This window comes from Sceloporus occidentalis, unplaced genomic scaffold, assembly GCF_023333645.1.
Source record: "Sceloporus occidentalis isolate IW3139 unplaced genomic scaffold, rSceOcc1.0.p SCAF_7, whole genome shotgun sequence".
Classification (NCBI taxonomy): Eukaryota; Metazoa; Chordata; class Lepidosauria; order Squamata; family Phrynosomatidae; genus Sceloporus; species Sceloporus occidentalis.
In genome coordinates this window covers 19,894,325-19,913,807 of record NW_028316987.1, presented here as the reverse complement: position 1 = coordinate 19,913,807, position 19,483 = coordinate 19,894,325, and the positions used below count along the sequence as shown (strand labels likewise).

At 38.8% G+C, this 19,483-nt stretch overlaps 1 protein-coding gene across 2 annotated transcripts in view; it reads right to left on the bottom strand.

Moving 5' to 3' along the window:
- The window catches only part of LOC149309367 (general vesicular transport factor p115-like), a 51,456-nt gene that overhangs the window by 9,257 nt on the left and 22,716 nt on the right, over nt 1-19,483 (bottom strand). Inside the window, exons 8-19 of one of the 2 annotated variants that reach the window (XM_089532290.1) lie at nt 19,341-19,461; nt 16,926-17,104; nt 16,629-16,769; nt 14,997-15,085; nt 13,492-13,646; nt 11,961-12,172; nt 10,302-10,322; nt 5,410-5,520; nt 4,900-5,018; nt 2,711-2,892; nt 2,024-2,145; nt 476-614 (exon numbers count right to left, since the gene is read on the bottom strand). In XM_089532290.1, coding sequence (XP_089388416.1) covers nt 476-614; nt 2,024-2,145; nt 2,711-2,892; nt 4,900-5,018; nt 5,410-5,520; nt 10,302-10,322; nt 11,961-12,172; nt 13,492-13,646; nt 14,997-15,085; nt 16,629-16,769; nt 16,926-17,104; nt 19,341-19,461 — 1,591 coding nt within the window. The remainder of the gene's footprint in view (nt 1-475; nt 615-2,023; nt 2,146-2,710; nt 2,893-4,899; nt 5,019-5,409; nt 5,521-10,301; nt 10,323-11,960; nt 12,173-13,491; nt 13,647-14,996; nt 15,086-16,628; nt 16,770-16,925; nt 17,105-19,340; nt 19,462-19,483) is intronic. The other variant, XM_089532291.1, reaches the window with a different exon arrangement.

Below are 19,483 nucleotides of genomic sequence, written 5' to 3'. Positions count from 1 at the left end.
CCCAAGTTGGTGCAAACTCAATCTATTGCACACATATTATATTGCTGAGAGATTATATTATTATATGACTGAGAGAATGTGATTCTCCACAAGGATAACCTATCCCAGGGTTTCTTGCTAAGGGTTGTTCTGAGGGGCTTGCCTCCTCCGAGGCTGACGGGGGGTTGGTCAAACAGTGTGATGTAGATGCACATCATTTGATTTACAGTGTATATATACAAAAAAACGGGAACAAGTGAAATGGCGGCTCCATTTTAAATTGATACAAATGATAATGTGAACTTCATCAGGGGTAAATTGCTACAGAGAGATTTGATCCCACATAGTGGGAACTTTGATTTGGTATTGCATCTTTGAATCTTCCTGGATTTACTCATCACAAAAAACGCTAGTGTGAATGGGGCCATGGTCTCCAAATCTGCATCACAGTGAATTCAATAGCAAACATTATATAAGATACTACTAGCAGTTGCACCTAGCTGTACTTTAAGAAGATTATATTGGTCCTTGTGTTGCTGAATCTGTGATACTTGTTGAGTGACTGTCGTCTGCAATTGTTCATTTTGCACTTTCAAAGAGTCTACTTGCTTCTTCAGTTCTTCAAGCTCCTGGTCCTTCAAAATACAAATTAAAAAGAAAATTAACTTAAAGCAAACTTATATTAATTCCTTAATATGGAACTATACATTACATTCTATTATCATCTTTATTTTTCTTACAACTGATACTGCACCATAGAAAATAAGGATGTGGAAACAGTACCTACAGTATAACACTGCCAGATTATCTGCCGTATGTAACAGTGTTTTAAAGTTTAATGCAGTGAAGAACTATTTTGTGCATACTATGCCATGCTATTTACATAATACACTGCATCCCAGATCCACTAATCTGTGCTATTTGATTTTTGCCCAAGCTTTACTAAGTGTCACAAAAGAGAACAAAGCATGTGCAAATTGGTTTTCAGTTAATTTACTATATATTTTAAAGGTGGCAACTCTCTTCAACTTTCTCTACTGGTTAATGTGTCTAAAAATGGCCTCAAACCTGCCCTCAGTGTTCTCTATTCTTATGTGACTGTCACTTAAAATGCTGCCTTTAAGATAACTATTCTGAGAAAGCAAATCCCAAGTGATTCATAGGGGATGTCTGTATCAAGAAATGAATTCTCCACTGCAGTATACCTTGTTAGCAGGTGTGGGGAACCTGTGTGCCTCCAGATGCAGCTGTAATGTTCCTCACCACTGACCTTGTTAGCTGGGGTTGTGGTGGTAACTCCAACATCTGGAGAGCCACATATTCTCCAGCCCTGCTCTGCATGATGACAACTGGATATTAAATACATCACTGAATAACCCATTGCCACTCAAATTGTCAGGCAGCTAAATGAAACAAGAAAGGCTGGGGGTTTAATACTGCACAATTAGATAGCAGATCCCACTTAGTGGGGCGTTTCCAGTACTCCTGGACAGATAGTTCAGCCAGTTTTGAAACCCCAGGTGACACAGCTAGTGAAATCTAACTGTTCCAAATCGTCCAGAGGACTTGAGAAACCAATGGAAGGGGGTGAATGGGAAATGCATAAAGACTCTCTGTCACCATGGCAATAGTTTTCAGTGGTTACTTATTTGCAAGTCTTGGTAGAAAGTGTGGCTCTTGGATGATTTCTGAAATGATGCATTTTTGGTCTGCAATGCATTAGACAAAGCATTTCATGATGTGACTGAAGATATGTGGTTGTCCAAAGAGTCAGCTTGACTGCTCACAGCACTTATTGATGCTGGCTCTCTGAGTCACAGTCCCTCCAAATGAGGAAAATGTTTCTGGGGTGGGAAAGGGTTAAACCGCTTTATATGCCACAGTTAATCCAAATCACTCCCTCACCAAGTCTGCTTACTGTTTAGAGAAGCGGCATGTTCTAATTATAGTGTGATTAACATAATGTCTAGTTTTGGCCCTGAGATAGCAACTACTTAAAAAAAATTAAAATGCCAACTAAATTATTAAAGGATACATTATTTACCTGTACTCTTATAACATTTTTATAGTGCGTCACTATGTTGTCATGTTGTTCTAAAGTTTTCTTCACTTCCTCTTCTTTTTTATCTTCTTCACTAGACTTATAAACTGCCTTTGTTATAACTCCTGTAAAAGAATTGCTCATTTTATTACACTGCATAAGTCAAACTGTGTATCATTGTAGTATCATTCAGAAATATCAGACAGTTGTGTCATGAATTCTATTTAGATGACTGCCACCCAAAAAACAAGAAATTGTGTTTTTTAGTAAGGAAAAACAATGCTTCTTCCCTAGGTAGCTACATTTGACTACTTCAGTATACATTATGTAAGCAAATATCCATAAGCCCAATGCTTCCAGTAATAATATTTCTGATCACATTCAATATATTTGTTATTATGTTGAATAAAATAATTATCAATTATTTGTTGGCCATGATATTTCAGGAAAGTACATTGCAGCATTTCAATTTTTAAGGCATGCTGCTATAGCTTTCCTTCTTGGCAATCTCTCTTAAATCCGTATCACTGGAATAAACTTCCACTCAATAACCACATTTTTCCTTTGTTTTCTACACTCAGAAAACCTCTGTAAGGTACATCTGAAAAATTGACTTTCATGCCATTTATCCTAAATGAGTAATTCTATTACTCACAGAAAATATGCCTATATACAGGATATACATCTTACCTTCCAACTCTTTCACCAGTTTAGTAAATTCATGATCAAACATCATATGGTCTGGGCTAGAAAAGCTTGGCTGAGGTTTCTGAGCTGCACGGGAATAGAATTCATGTTTGCTAATGAATCCCAGTTTCTCAATGAAGTTTTCTTTGCCAATCCTCTTTTCTATCAGTTGCTTTAATTTCTCCCTAAGGAGACAAATATGATTACTTAAGCCACAGAAAACAGCATGTCGTCTATAGGCCCACTCCACCCCCCCCCCCCACTCATTTAACCAATAAGTCTAATTTGAAGGATAGAAAGAAAACCAGCTGATAAAGACTCAAAGAATTAATGGTGGAGAGAATGAAAGAAAAAATGTAAATGGTGTTTAATAGCTAAGGTACCACAGAGAATGGTCAGGAAAAATAGCTTCAGAATCTGTAGTGAAAACATTGTTTTTTTCCTACCATCTTTGCCCGATGAAGCCAGTTAATGCAATGCTTTTTTTAAAAAAATCCTTTTAATTGCTCTGATAAAGGTATCAGCAATATGTATTTTGAATTTTGCAGTGACACAGATTCAGCAGCATGTAGAGAATGAAATGGATCAAGGTAAGTTAGAAAATAATCAGAGCACAAGCATGTTCCAGGCATTTGGAAATAATGAAGAGAGGGGAAAATGAATTTCAGTCTAAAAAGTAAAATTGGCTATGTGAGGTTTTCCACTTCAGTTCTGAAGCTCAATATCTTTCTAAGGGAAACTATAGCCCACCATTCCAATGGATAATTGGATAACTCTTTTCTAAGGTTTCAGCCATTTAATTTCAGAAAATGTTTCAATATCAGCTTTTTTCTTTGACTTAGTACTGTAGTGATAGGAAGTCCATCTGTTAAATGTGTAAATCTACAGCTCTATATAAATAAAGTATAACAACAACAACAACAACAAGATTTTAAACAGGGGTGAATCAGATGTGTCACTGGTGGGGGGGTGCAGGCTACACTGAATGATGCCACCACTACTCCCCATATGTCAAAGGCATAGAGTGAGGTACAGCTTAGTGGGCGGAAAAAGGAGATGCTCGCTGACAGTCACTGTTGGCAAGTGAGGCAAGTGTCTCTTTCTCTGCCCAGTGAGTCTCGAAGGCATGAGGGCTGAATCAGGCTCAGTGAATGGTTGCTTACGGTCACTGTCAGCAAGCGAAGCAAGCATTCCCTTCTCTGCCCACTGAAACACAGCAGCCCTCAGACTCCCCTTCCTCTACCTCTGGATGACCATCTGTCAGGGATGCTTTGATTTAGATTTCCTGCAAGGCAGGGGGTTGGACTGGATGGCCCCTGCAGTCTCTTCTAACTCTATGATTCTAGGATCTCTTCTTGACTCAGAAGGGGCTGCTGGGTGGGCGAGAAAGGTACGCAGAGAGAGAGAAAGCAGTGAGGAAGGAGCGGCAGTGGCAGCAAAAACACAGAGTTGGCCCTACTGCTGCCACTGCCACTACCCATTTCTTCGGGGGATGCCAGCATCCCGAAGAAATGAGCAGTAGCAGTGGTGGTGTAAACACCCCGCTGTCACAGCTACTGATAACCCATCTCTTTGGGTATCAGTGACACCCCTAAGGGATGAGTGATAGCAACAGTGACAACATGGAGTTGGCTGTGCTGTCGCTGGTAATGACCCATCTCTTTGGGGGTTGGTGGCGTGCTATGAGATGGACAGTAGCTGTGGAAGCAGAAACATGGAGTCAGCGCCACTTGTTGCTGCTGATAATCTGTCTCTTCATGGACAGTTGGTGCCCCAAAGTGATGGGCAGTATTGGCAAATGGCAATGGCAACATAGGGTCAGCCCCACCATACCTGCTGATAGCCCGTCTCTTTGCGGGTTGTTGGCACCCCAAAGAGATGGGCAGTAGCAGTGACAGCAGAAACATGGAGGCAGACCCACTGCTCTTGCTGGTAGCAGATCCTTTTGGGGTCTGCCCTGAAGAGACAGAAAGTAGTGGTGGTGGCAGCAACATAACTTTCATTTCATGATTATTAATGAAAATGCATCTATTGGGGTGGTTGTTAATAAATGATCCGCACCGGGTGTCAAATATATTAGGTACTCCACTGGTCTGAACACGAGTGAACAAAAATGCCCTTCTCAGGTTAAAACTACTTGATATTTTAAGGTTACATTTATGTAGCATTCAATTCTTTTTCAATATACTCACTTCTTATAATTCTCTAGTGAGTTGTCATTGTAATAAATGGAAATCCCTAGTAAAAGAGCACATAATCCTTGAACTAGCCGCTCCTCTTCTCCAAGGTTTTCAGCTATTTGTCCCGTTAGCTAGATCTTTTGCTAAGGCTGTTTAGGCACTTCATGGAGAGAATGAGCCTCATTCTTACAGAACAATTTATATTATTTTTATAAGTTAATTGTAATAGCTTAACTAAATGGAAATAAATAAAAAACAGTATTCAAATATTTTTTTCTCATCTATCAAAAGCCTAGCTAGCAAAATGATGCACATTGAATTTTAGGTACAAGTGTTCCTTAAGTAAAGTTACATTAAAGTGTTCATTACAGGAAATGTCAAGATAATTATATTGCAACACTAGTGTTTGTTCCACAAAGTGTGGACCCTCCTCTTTGGTTCACATACATAAACTGTGCTCTTAAAGAACCCTCTTCTGTCATTTGGAAAGGCTAAATGGACTAAAAACACTTAAAAGGATACAAAGGGAATATTGGCTGAATTGTGGAGAAAGTGAGTTACAGCAATAGGACAGTTGCTTAGCCAAGTACAAAGCAGCATTAATAATCCAACTCTTGTCTGGACTTTGCTTCCCTGGAGAAAAAACAACAACAAAGAAACAAAAATGTCACTTGTGCTGTCCAATAATTTGCTGCTTTGAAGCATCTCCCAAACTTCCAAAAAAAGCAAAATACAAATTAAGGATCCAGTTGTTACACAAGTCAGTGGATAAAATAATAATAATAAAATAACACAGTTGCCCCCCCCCAATTTCTTTTATTTCCTTAGTTAGCCATATGAGTTCTGATCATAATAGCCACAGAACACAAAATCATTTGGGAAAAACAGTGCTTCCATTCTCCTCACAGCTTTGTTCTGTTCATATTCACTTCTACTGACCTATTAATGTCTACAGAATACCAATGTCTTTCTAATGTATGTGACAGTTTGGCGGGGAAAATAAGTAATTGGATCTCCTGATCCCTTACATGATTCTATGCATTTCGGCAGAAAGGAAGTATAATCAGTTAGCACTTCTTGCAAACTACAGATTGGGGTTTATAGGAAATGATGCTAGTTTTTAAATGCTTCTTGCTAAAATGATTGCTACTAACAGGATCAGTTCAAAACAGTGATTCCAAAACTCTGGACTTCCAGATGTTTAGGAATTCGGCTCCCAGAATCCGAGACCCTTGGCCAAGTTAATTGGGGTTTCTGGGAGCTGATGTCTAAAACATTTGGAGGACCAGAATTTAGCAAACACTGCTTAAAAGATATAAAATGTTACTCCTTTTTTGGGAATTGGCCCCCAAAAGGTATAGCTGGTTACGGATTTTTTTGTATTTTGCTGCACAACCAACACAATTACACCTGAATATTTCCCCCCTGGATTTCAAGATACAGTATGCCCACACCACAGACGGCAAGCCCTGGCTTATTCGATGGGTGTGTGTGCATGTGGTGGTGTGAGCAGGAGTGCGCACCTATTGAAAAGAATGGGATTTAGGATCCCTTGTTTTTTTCCTATCCACAGGGGTGCCTGGAACAGATAGCAAAGGTACACTGTACCAAATACAGCTGTAGAGAAGATGCCAGCCACAGATGCTGGTGAAACGTCAGGAATAAGCTCTTCCAGAATACAGCCATATAACCCGAAAAACCCACAAAAAACTATGGTTGCTGGCTGTGAAAGGCTTTGACTTCTGTTTGGTTTTGGTTTGTCAATCAAGTCTAGTGTTTGTACACCAGCATTCTGTGAACCAACTCCATGCCCACTTGTTTCCCTGGCTTCAGCTCTGCCTCCTCTCCCTGGAATCTGTATTTTCAAAACAGCATCCCAAAGTGATGCAAGAAACTTCATTACTAATCCTGATATGTCCCTCTTTATTCTTACCTTTAATTTTGTCCTGCTTTCCAATTCTAACTATATCTGACCCCTTTTCACTGTCTCTTACCAATATCGCTGGTGATTTCTTTGAAGCCTGTATATGTGGGTTGCTTTTTGGTGATGGAAATTTTAATACCGACTCCTCTGAGTCACCTTCACTGGATGTTAAAAATATTTTTCTTACCATGGTTTCTGTGTTATTTTTGCTTATATTTCATGGTTTAACTGCTGATCTGCTTTTTTCCACCTCACATGTCAAATGTAGATCTTTCTCAGCAACCTAACAATCAGCTATTTTCAACCTTTTCTTTAAGGATTCACTAACTATTTTAGATAATTAAAAAAGAAAGAATGAAAGAGGATGAGATATCGTAATTGGAAACTCAACCTATTGGCAAGGCAGGAAAATAAAAACTGAACAGAAGAGAAAGAAGTCTACATTTATAGATGAAAAGAATTTTAGATTCCTGTCTTGAGTTACTGCCATGTGTTGGGATAAACACACTGAATCATAGAATCGTACATATGTCATGGATTCCTCTTACTCAGTCACTCAGAAAAAGACAGAATTTCTGACAGCATGCCTACATACTTTACACTGAATACTATCAGAGATGTACAACAAACTACTGATGTTGTCCATAGATATTAGAGCCTGTTGCAAGTTAGACTGAGCTGAGCTGAGTGAGTGACAATAATACTACAAGTTATTCATTGATTTTGCTCTCACATTGCAGATTGGCCTGAAAGGGTGATAAACAAGACATATGAAGTACAGTTCACCACTTCATCCCTATTACAAATTGGAAATGGTGTTAAGAGAATATAAGCTTACAACCCTGCAAAGTAATCTCTTGTTAATTCTGTAGGTCAGAGATGAGAGTGCTAACATCTGCTGAAACATCAAATCCAGCATTCAGATAAATACGTTGCTGACCTGCATGCATATTAGCTGCTCTTTGGAATAGCCAAAAATAAATAATCTTCTTCCACCCTTGGTACAGATGTAATTTTCAATTTCTTACCATGGTTACCCGGTCAGAAGTACCATTCCAGCTCATGAGCTTTCCCATGAGATATGGTTAGTGCTCCACCTATAATAGGTTGAATGACTAAAGCCCTAAATGGCTTGGGCCCAGGATACCTGAAGGACCGCCTCTCCCCATACATTCCGCCCCGCACCCTCAGAACATCTGGGCAGCAATTACTTAGGGTCCCCGGGGCGAGGTTTGTCTCCACTACTAGGAGAACATTTTCCATCGCCGCCCCGGCCCTTTGGAACACGCTGCCCATAGAGCTCCGCTCAGCCACCTCCCTGGCCCAATTTAGACGGGATTTAAAGACCTTCCTGTTTGGGATCGCATTCCCTGATTAAAGTCCTCGAGGCCTCCTTCCTCCGCACTGGCAAAGGGATCGGCTAATCCGGGGCTTTTCTGTCTTTGTTTTTATGCAAATATTGTATGGATTTATTGTTTAATTGTATTGTTTTTAATCTGTTGTAAACCGCCCTGATCTGTTGGAAGGGCGGTATATAAATAAAAATTTTATTTATTATTATTTATTTATCTAGGCAGCTTTAAATCATAGTTTATAACCATGGTTAGAAGCAAGTTTCATGCTACAGCATCAGAAACATGAAACTTACTTCTAATCTTGGCTTCAAACTCTGGCATGAAATTAGAATCTGGCTTTAAAAGTATATGTAGTTAGCACTCAACTCCACAAGGCATTGTCTTCGAAATAGAACTGAATACTGATTATAGTATGATTTAAATCAAATATTAAACTGGCTTCAAACTATGTTTTCAAACTTTGAACTCAGAGCAGATGAAATGCTAACCGTGCCCAGTTCTGAAAAGTGAAATGAGGGAGAAGAAAAAAGAAGAGGTGTGTGCATGCCACCCTGAGATTTACTCTTGATATCTTAAACTTGGTTAACAGACTGAGAAATACTTTGCTGCACAAAGCCCATGTACAGAAGGATTTAATACAGTACATTCAGTTTTGAGGAAGCTTTTATCCCACTCCCACAAATGTCTTCAACAAAGAAAATTAAACTCTCATTTCATTTTGCATGCATATGGAACACATTAGCATAACATTCACTAACAAATCAATCCATTCCGCATGTATGTTGAACATGAGTGATCAAACAACCTAGTTTTGTGCATTTTGTTTTTCATCCTGCAGCAGCACCCTACTGATACAAAGACAGTATTTCTTGCTGCACATTCACTCAAAATAGGTCATATTGAACATAATGAGATGTACTACTTAGAGGACGTGTATAGTGTAGCACTGAACGAAATGCCCGAATATGACCGATTTCAACAGAATTTGGATTGGAGGCTTATGCATCACAAGACATGATTTTTGCTTAGTATGGTTCAAGGTGTATTGCTAGAAGTTAAAAAGCAACTGGGTCTTCTCAATGGCAATATGAAAGTTACAGAAATCTTTTCTAAGAGAAGGCTGCCTGACTCCTTTTTATGGCATTTAGACTATAATTGTAAGATTCAGTGGCCTTTTCTGGTTTGTTCTTAGGGTGGTTTTACTATTCTCAATTTTTATTGTATTAGGATTGGTTTTTTTTTTTTAATTTTGTGAAGTGCTTGGGACAATAAAAATTTATCTAGAGAATCACACACACACACACACACACAAACAGTGCAAGCTGATTTCCATTTTTTTTAATGGAGCATAGTAATTTCTTTTCCATGGGAAGGCCTTTGCCCTTTGAACCACTTAGGATATTTTTAAGAGACTTCTATCTAGTTGTGCCAACCATGAATACTATTTACATTGACTAACTTGAAAGAAAAGAGAGGACTTGGATTAATCACAAGTGATTATACAGCACTGCTTCTGCTATAACTGCAATAGTCACTGGCTTGATGCAAATAAAACTTGAATAGCTCCTTTTAAATCCACCTCTAAGTCTTGGATCTAGTATGCATGCTACCTGACATAATCAACATAAAAATATTGATCATGCATCAGTTAAAAAAACTGAATCAAATATTAAGGTATCTTAAATGATGAGACCCTTTCATGAAGACTGCCACAATAAAGTTAATTATTTTGAAAAATCTGGACAGATCTCTGATCCCAACCCCTTCATTTCAGGATACTTGTGAAGAGGCTTATCAGTTTTAAGTTTGTATTAAACTTCACCTAAAATGAGATTAAATTCACACTGACAGAAAAAGGGAAAAGTCCACCACATTCAGTGCCCAGTGGTTGTGCAAGATCGTCCCTAGTGGGAAGAAAAAAGCACCCATAACAACCAAGTCTCCCATACCACCATTTCCAAGAACACCAGAAGAGACAGATAGCTTGTTATTAGAAATAAAACTGGGCAGCAGGCACAGAACCGTTAAGTGGAAAAAAACTCCAAAGCAGTTATTTCATAAAACACACGGCAAAGCTAAAAGAGCAGAAAGACCCTTCTGGGACAAAATAATGCTTCAGATGCACCAATACATACCCGTCTGTCGATCTTATCACCCTGTGAATCATACATTAAAAATGATAAGGGAATGTTGCACATCTATTATATAATTGTACAATGAAGGACTTTGTTGTTGTTTTAAAAACTCTATATTGAGAATATTTATACTGAAGGACGGCAAAATTATATAGATATTGGCTGTTCTGCTGGAACATGATTTTTAAGCTTAGCAAACTTCTGTATGAGATAGAGAACATATGGACATCTAAGGATCTGGCTGCTGTGGTGCTTAATATAGGTAGAATCTACTCTTTGATTCATTGACTTGCACTGCATTTGTATCTGGGAACCTACTCTTTTAAATTGCTCCCCAGAGAAAAACTAGTTTATAAGCAATAGTGTGGGTAGAGAGCCAGTGTACTTGGATTGCAACTGGAGACTAGGATCCAATTCCCAGTTCAACCATGAAACGCACTGGGTGACCTTGGGCAACCCTGGGCAGGTCACATGCTCTCAGCCTCAGGGGAAGGAAATGACAACTGCCCTCTGAACAAATTTTGCCAAGAAAACCCATGATAGGCTAGCCTTATGGTCACCATAAGTTGGAAATGGCTTGAAGGCACACAACAGCAAACAACAGTGTAGGATATGGCCCATAAACTGCTTACAGCCCCTGCCCATACAATCCCATAGGAAGCTGGGAAGAATTTTGATAATTATTTAAAAATATGCAATTGAAAACATATTGCTTCCATGCAATTAAAAAATACAGTTACAATGAAGCATGCACAGTTATGAAATCTAACCAAAAAACCTGAAAATCAATTTGAAGACTCACTTAGAAACACACATATCTTTTGTAAGAGGTAATATGAAAAAGGGCAGCAGGAGGAATACAAGCCTGACTGGATTTCACCTGCTTAGCAACTGTGAGGGCCAAGTTAATACAGGAGTTCTGTACCATAAAAATGGTACCCTATCTCTAGGGGACAGATATTTATCCTTGTTCTGCTTGTGGGAAAACAAACTGATTGCTCTTCCAGCCTAATCCTTCATGGTTTTATAGAATTTTTTTAACCTACCATGCTGTCAGATCTGCCCATCAGCTTGACTATGTATGCAATTTTAGTACTTTGTAATTCATCATTCTTCATGTGCATTAGCCATCATTGCAACAAACAAGCTAGAAACTTCTGATTTTATTCATCCTAACATGAGGTATAAAAACCTTTGGGTTGTTGAGGTTTGAGCATTTGAGTGCTGGGTTATGACTCTGGAAACCAGGGTTCAAATCCGCACTGGTTTCCAGAGCCATGGAAATCCACTGGGTGATCTTGGACAAGTCACACTCCTTAGAGGAAGGCAAAGGCAAACCCCCCTATGAACAAATCTTGCCAAGAAGACCCCATGATAGGTTTATTTTAGGTTGGCCGTAAGTCATAAATGACTTGAAGGCACACAACAACAAAACATGAGGTGTACCACATGTATTAACTGGAATTAAACAGAAATTGATGAGGGGAGATAATGTGCATATTTGACTCTGTTCTACGCTCTACAGAAATTAAATGTTACATCATTTAGAAACAGCTTTCTACTTATGAGAAAAATATATCTTGACATAAACATACTATTGCTTCCCTAGCTTAACAAGAAATCTGTTCATGTAAGAAAGGAAAGACGTGAATGTTATACCTGAGAGAGAATGTTGGTGCATTGTTGAAGTAAGGACACTGGAGGGTTACCAATACTTGTTGCAAGCTGGACTCTTAGCAGCTGTTCTTTCAAAGTGGCATTTTCTTGCAAAGCATGAGCTAATGCCACTGCTGCACACCAGTTTGAAAGTGAGTCTGTAGAAAAGAGTCCTCCACATAGTAGCTGACCAGCTGACACAGAATTTCCAGTAGCTGTAACAGCAGACACACAATTTAGTGACAGCAAACTGTAACCAAAAATATGACTGTAGGCAAATCTACAGAGAGCTTTCAACAATGCTAGCAAGTTCATTTAAATCATATCCTGACATGCTGCACATGCTTGGAAGTGTTAGTATTTACATGATACTATACATGACACTGGGAGACATAAAGCAGAGTATTTATTTATTTATGAAAAGAGAGCACCCTGGAATCTGGACCATTTAAAGGTAACATGTAGAAACAACAGACCATCTTTCAAAAAACTCTGACACTGCTTTGGGCTGGGCCTAAAATGACCAAATGGGAATGTAGCAAAATTGTCCCCCATGTCCACTGGCAGGTCTAGCAAAATAAATTTGGGAGAGCTTATAGGGGACTATGTGTGTCTAAAAACAGCCTCAGTGGGCAGCATGTTGCACCTCCTGCACCCAAGACACAGCATTAGAGTTGCAACCTGTTTACTTGCAATATATAATGGCTGGGTTTTGGTGCACTCCTCCATACGCTTTGGTATATGATCACATCAAAGAATGTTAAACACCCATGACTCCTCTAGTCAGCCAGTTTTTGAGCAAAACAAGGATATTAGCTACTACCCATTACTAATTGTACAAGGTTCAGATCATGTGATCTGTCCCTCTTCCACAGTATGTTATCAGTTGGTCAACTAAAAGCAACTATATGTCTTGATACTCATGCTCCCCTAAACACTTTCTCATGGAAAGCAGCTTCCTTATTACCACTGGGCCACCACCCTGACTTCCAGATTCTACAAGCTCAATGGACTACCCTCTCTGGCTGGAGGGGAGAATTGTTCAGTAACTTCCGTGGCAGATGACGCAATCTTTCAATTTTCACAGAATGAAGAGTTTAACATTGTGAGAGGTGGCAGTACAGGGTTTCCAATGTCTGTCTGTCTGTCTTTCTTTCATCACAACCATTGCCTAGCTTGACATCAGTTCAAAGTAGTGGAAAACCTGCAGTCAGTAGCAACACACATTGCAGCATTTTATAGAATGGTTCATTGTCATTCCTGCTGTGCTGTTCTGTATACTAGGCTACTGACTGGCTCTTTGCAGTGGGTGGATTAAACATACTACCACCCCTCATTCCCCAAGATGTGATTAACTGCATACTTCACACTCTCACATTTTTGCAGCCTTTTTGCCTGCTCTTCTCTAAACTTTCAGAGAAATATATGGCCGCTGTTGAATGCCTAACTCCAGTTTTTTGAGATCTCCCAAAGTATCAGGACTTCCTTTTAAAAAAATATTTACTTATTTAAATGTTTATTTAAAACTCTATACCATCAATGGTTGAAGGCAGAAGTGTTGACACAATTTCTCCTTGCCCCTTCTGGTTCTTATACAAGAAACACTGAAAACAGTAAAGGACAGCACAACGCAGCACAAATGGTTGCCTTTCATTTACCATTGACATAAGTAGTACCACAATTGCAGGCCTGTCAAATTGGAAAGAATACAATCTATTAGTTTTTGTTTTTTTTAAAAGAGATGTACAGATACATGTATAAAAATATTATTTCAAGGACTGAAATGCTTAATAAAGATAAAGGTTTTCCTTTTAACAAGGTTGTCAATCCTTGTGCGGCTGTAGGAAATGGTACTCATCTCTGTTACTAAGCTGAAGAGCCAGTGTTGTAAAAGATTACTCCAAAGTCATGTGGCCAGCATGATTACAAAGAATGCTGTTACCTTCCCCCCCGAAGTGGTACCTACTTGTACTTTTACATGCTTTCAAACTGCTAGGTTGACAGAAGCTGGGACTAGTGACAGGAACTCACTCCTTCATGCATTGCTTGGGCCTCAAACTGCCAACCTGCTGATCTTGCAATCATTAGAGACAGTGTCTTAACCGCTGAGCTACTATGTTCCTTGAAATGCTTAATAGCTAAGAGAAAATGTATCACCCAACCCTGTGTTCTTCTAGTAAGATGTTGCTACAAAAATCTAACAAACATTACTCCCTAAATTTAGCTCTGTCCAGTAAACTGGCATCTTTATTCCTCTATATGGGGAGAGATCAAATGTTAATAGTACTCAAAAGTTAAAGGCAACATTAATCCACCATCAGTGGATGAAAGAGAAAACAATGTTAGAGTCTTTGCTAGTTGGCACCAGAATATTTGATTTTAGATCCTTACTCTTAACTACAAGTCTTATATCCTCTTGAAAGGAGCCATACATTTCTGAGGAGGTTGTTGAACTTCCTACCAAGGTCTTCTAATTATTAATACCATGGGCAAACATTTTGTTATTTCACATACAGGCTAATCCACAAAACCAAAAATCTCCAAAACCTGAAACTTTTTGTCACTAGCTTCTCACTTCTGCCTTCGAGGCGGCTGCTGCAGAGCTCCTGCTCACTTGTGATTCAGTTCTCTTCAGTCTTGTGTTTCATACACAACACAAATAGTGAATGAATGTGATGCAAGACTGTAGAGAGACGAAGAAGCAGGAACGCCACAGCCACTACTTGGAAAGTGGAAGCAGGTGGTTGGCAAAGAAAAGGTAGGAGGCTAAAGAAAGACTGTGGATCTGTGAAATGGTAGGAATCCAAGTGTATTGCTATGTGCGAAACCACACCTCCTGTCATTTCACACATCCTAGCCTTGCATCTTTCCCCAGCCTTGCAAATACCATGCAGGTATGTACTATGCTATTTGTGTATTCCAAAATCTGAAAAAAATCCCAGCACTGAAACACTTCTCATCCCAAGCATATTGGATAAGGAATATTCAACATGTATTTATGTTTACAGTAAAAGACATCAAGGTTTTTCCTTACCCTACCTTGGTGGATTTGATGGTGCGTTTACTGAAGCAAAATAGTCTTGATTTATCTGACAGCCTCGAATGACTTCTGACACAGTATTAATGGTCTAGAAAGTAATCACAGAGAAACACACAAAGAGTTGAAACATCAGAAATATGAGAAGGCTAAATCCAAGGCCAGTCCTATTTAAAATAGATTCAGTGAAAGTAATGAGATCTGAGTTAGTTCAGACAAAACAGGACCCATTCATGTCAATTGGATTTTCTGGGAGATGCAATTTAACCCTGTAGTAAAAATATTCATCTTGGCTTCCATTCTTTGGACTCATATAAAACTTTATGAAATACACAAATAAAGTGTATATTATGGTTAAAAGGTAAAGGTAAAGTTTCCCCCTGCTACAAATGTCTAGTCATAACCGACTGTAAGAGGTGCTGTTAGTAAGCCAAACAGCCAATGTTCGAAGACGACTCCAACGGTCTTTGGCCAGCATGAATACATGGAATGCTGTTACCTTCCTACTGAAGTGGTACTTATTTATCTACTTGCATTTTTGCATGCTTTCAAACTGCTAGATTGAAAAAAGCTGGGACTAGTGAAGGGAGCTCACCCCATCATGCAACACTTGGGTCTCAAACTGTCAAGCTTCTGCCTTCCGATCATCAGAATTGGCACCACTAAACCACTGCATCCCCGATTAGGAGTGCCAGTTCCTAAACATACTTCTAGAAGTATAAAGCAAGCTCTTTAGTCCTATTTTCTGTGCACTGTTTTAATGAAGAAACCAAAGTAGCTAGAAGCAAACAGCCATGCAATATATTTTTAAAACGGAAAAGGATTCTCTTATTTGTCAATTCACAAGATAAGGAGAAACAAGAAAAATATTCATCAAAACTTAAACACTCTCTTCAACATCAATCATGTTGTTGTTTCTTCACTAATGATATAAGGATTTGAGCTGGAATAGACCTGTACATCGTTTGATACCTTGCATTTGTGACACTCACACTGCAGGTAGAATTGCACGCTACCACAAATGTATTCAAAAGCAAGGGTGTTCAGTAGTATCACTTCACACACTGTACTGCAAATCGCTTCCGGGCACAATACAAGGTGTTGGTTATTACCTATAAAGCCCTATATGGCTTGGGCCCAGGGTACTTGGAGGACCGCCTCTCCCCATACATTCCGCCCCGCACACTCAGATCTGCTGGGAAGCAATTGTTACGTGTCCCAGAGGCAAGATATTCTACCACCACTCGGAGGGTCTTTTCTATCTCGGGCCCCATCCTCTGGAACTCGCTTCCGAACGAGCTCCGCTCAACCACCTCCCTGGAATACTTCAAAAAGGGGCTTAAAACTTTTTTGTTCCAGCAGGCTTACCCCTAACATTCCATGTTGCCCCCTTCTCTCTCCTCATTGTTCTTGTAATCTTGTGCTAGTTGGGAAAAAAATTTAACTGGATTTTAACTGTTGTAAGATATTGTGAGATTTTGTATTTTTTGTATTTAATTTTTTGTATATTGATTGTATCATGTTTTTGGCTGTTGTGACCCGCCTTGATCCCAGGAAAGGCGGGCTAAAAATAAAGCTTTTATTTATTATTTATTTTATTATAAAATAATAAAAACTTTTCTCTGCTCCCTTACCTCAGTAAGAATGTCAGCAGGAACTCCAGTGGCCATCAGGATTGTACAAAGCTGTTGAAGTAACTCACAATGAAACATGGCTTTCTGACAACTGCTGGTGGCACCAGGAGGATTTGTGGGGGACACCAACACTCGGACCAGCTGGAAAGGAAAGAAATGCATCATCTACAAGTGCTGAAATACCACTGGAAGAACTCTTTTTAATATCTCCCATAAGATAAAACAATATCAAATTCAAGCCACTTTAGTGCTGAGCAATTCTGATTGTTTTATTACATTGTTCTCAAAAGCATTTACCTGTAGCATGAGATGAAGATTGGTTACTTTCTGAGCTGACCACCCAGCATTGTCATCACTAACTTCAAACCATGGCTTCATACGCTGAATATAGGACCCTTCCTTAAAGAAATTCTGGTTTGAATTGTTGTTCTTCAACAAATTTTGTAGTAAGAGAAGGCAATCTTCCACAACTATACCTACAAAGACAGACAGGTTGATGGATACTTGTTTCAACGTCAAAATTACTCTGTCACCACAAGACAGAGTCTCTTCACAAGACAGTTTGCTAACAACATAATAGAATGGCACATTCTTATTTTAAAAAATGAGAATGGGAATGTGCAGTAATATGTCTCTCCAATGGCAAAATAGATATAATGCAAAAAACTGTCTAGGAACAGAATGCCTCTCCTTACAAAAGAGTGATAGGATCAGACCATTCTAGCCTCCAATCTTCACAAACGTTTTGTTTAAATAATCTATTTGAAAAAGACACTCCCATAAATCTGTTTTAATACATTTTTATTAGTCTGTTAAAAGCCTAGTAACGTGAATTTTCATGCTGATTAAGGAGGAATACTGGAATTCCCCTCTTCTGGCCTGAAGGAGAAAAGACACAGAAATCCATTCTGCCTTGGTTAGCCTGCTCACACTCATTGCATGGAGCTCCTTGTCACCTATGGCTACCAAGTGAAGTGTTAAATATATGTTTGGTCATATACTTCTATGTTTCTTCTATTGCAAAGTGATTTACTCTACCAGAGGATATAAGGTTAATTCGCTAAGCACTGTAAGAGGAAGCTTAAAGGCAGCTTAGCAAGATGTTCTCTGAACACTTGGGCTGCTGATACTTATAACACAGCCAAAATTTGTGGTAAAAGTCCAAGAATCATAATAATTATAACGTCATAATATGAAGCAAAAGTGGAGTTGCACAAGAAAAAGCAGAGGCCAGCTGAATTAATGACACACATCCAGCAATGCATTCAATGTGTTTCAAGAACAGTAAGAATGAAGTTATGTATACCAAAATGACATCACTTCATAAGTGTGTCAGACCCTGTTCTTATGTCAGTTTGCGTATTAGAGGTATAAACTCTCATAACAAAGAAGCATCAGAACATACAGTTCCACAGCAACCAAGTGAGTGTCTATTTCTTTAGCCATTACAGTGCAATGCTACAGAGTGCAATAGATTATGGACTAACAAAGAATTGAAAACAACATGGGAGGAGTGGAGTGAAAGAGATACAGCTGAATAGCTTTATCTGCCACCCAAACACCAGGGCATCACAAATTTATGAAGGCAGTCATGATGACTGTTCTATGACCTATTCAAAATTGTTTTTATTATCTTCACACAAAATGAGAAGATAGACTTGTGCTCTGGTCCACAACCAATTCAAACAAGTTTAAGTGTTCTCCAAATTCAAGTACTGTAGTATTTTTTTACAGATCTACACTCCAACCTAAACAACAAAATCTACATACAGGCATTTTTCATGTATGTCAAATATCATATAAATTAATATTTTACCTACAAATGTTTTACACATTATAAAAACCACTGTGACTCAGAAAGAATATACTGCAATTTGATATGGCTATCGTTTCTAGGGAAGAAAGACCATAATGAAGTTGCTTATTGTAAGGAGAAACCAGCATGGCATAGTGGTTTGAATACTGGGCTATGAGTCTGGAGAGTAGTAGGTTTCAAATCCCCACTCAGCCAAGGAAACTGACTGGGTGACTTTGGGGAAGTCACACACTCTCAGCCTCAGAAAATTACTAGATATGATTATCGTAAGTCAGAAACGACTTAAAGACACACAACAACAATTGCAAGGTAAGGCAGAAAAGCAATACAGTGGACCCTTGTTATACGCTGGGGTTTGGTTCCAAGATCCCCTGTGTATAACAAAATCTGTGTATGCTGAAGTCCCATTAAATATAATGACATAGCAAAATGGTGTCCCTTATAAAAAAATGGAAAATCAAGGTTTGATATTGGAAATTTATACTTTTTTGGAACATTTTCAAACCGTGTATGCTTGAATCCGTGTATAAAACATCTGTGTATAAGAAGGGCCAACTGTACATGCAGCTATCCTTCAGAAATAACAGAAGCTATATATTTATACAAACATAAATATATAGATTTGATACAACCCATTTGTTCAAAATATTCTTGCATTCTAGACCATTCATAAACAATGCAATGGAGACCTAATGATGCAAACTGTTCACTTTATTAAAACTGTGGGACACACTCCTCACCTTTTCTGGAGGTCAAATATCCACTTCTGAAACACTGTAAATTTATATTGAGCTAACCAGGGTTTGACTTGAGCCCAATCTGAAACTAGAGAAGGTTATGTTTGCCATCCAATGATTCCTATGTATGGTAAGAGAACAAAGCTTGGAAGCTCATACCTCCATCACTGTTTCCTTCCTCTGTTATGATATCCAAGAGTCTTTCAAAGGCATTTTCAAAAGCAACGATCTTCTGGATGGCTGCATTACTTCTTGTTAACTGCTGAAGTAACAACACACCCTATGGGAGAAAAGGCAGATAA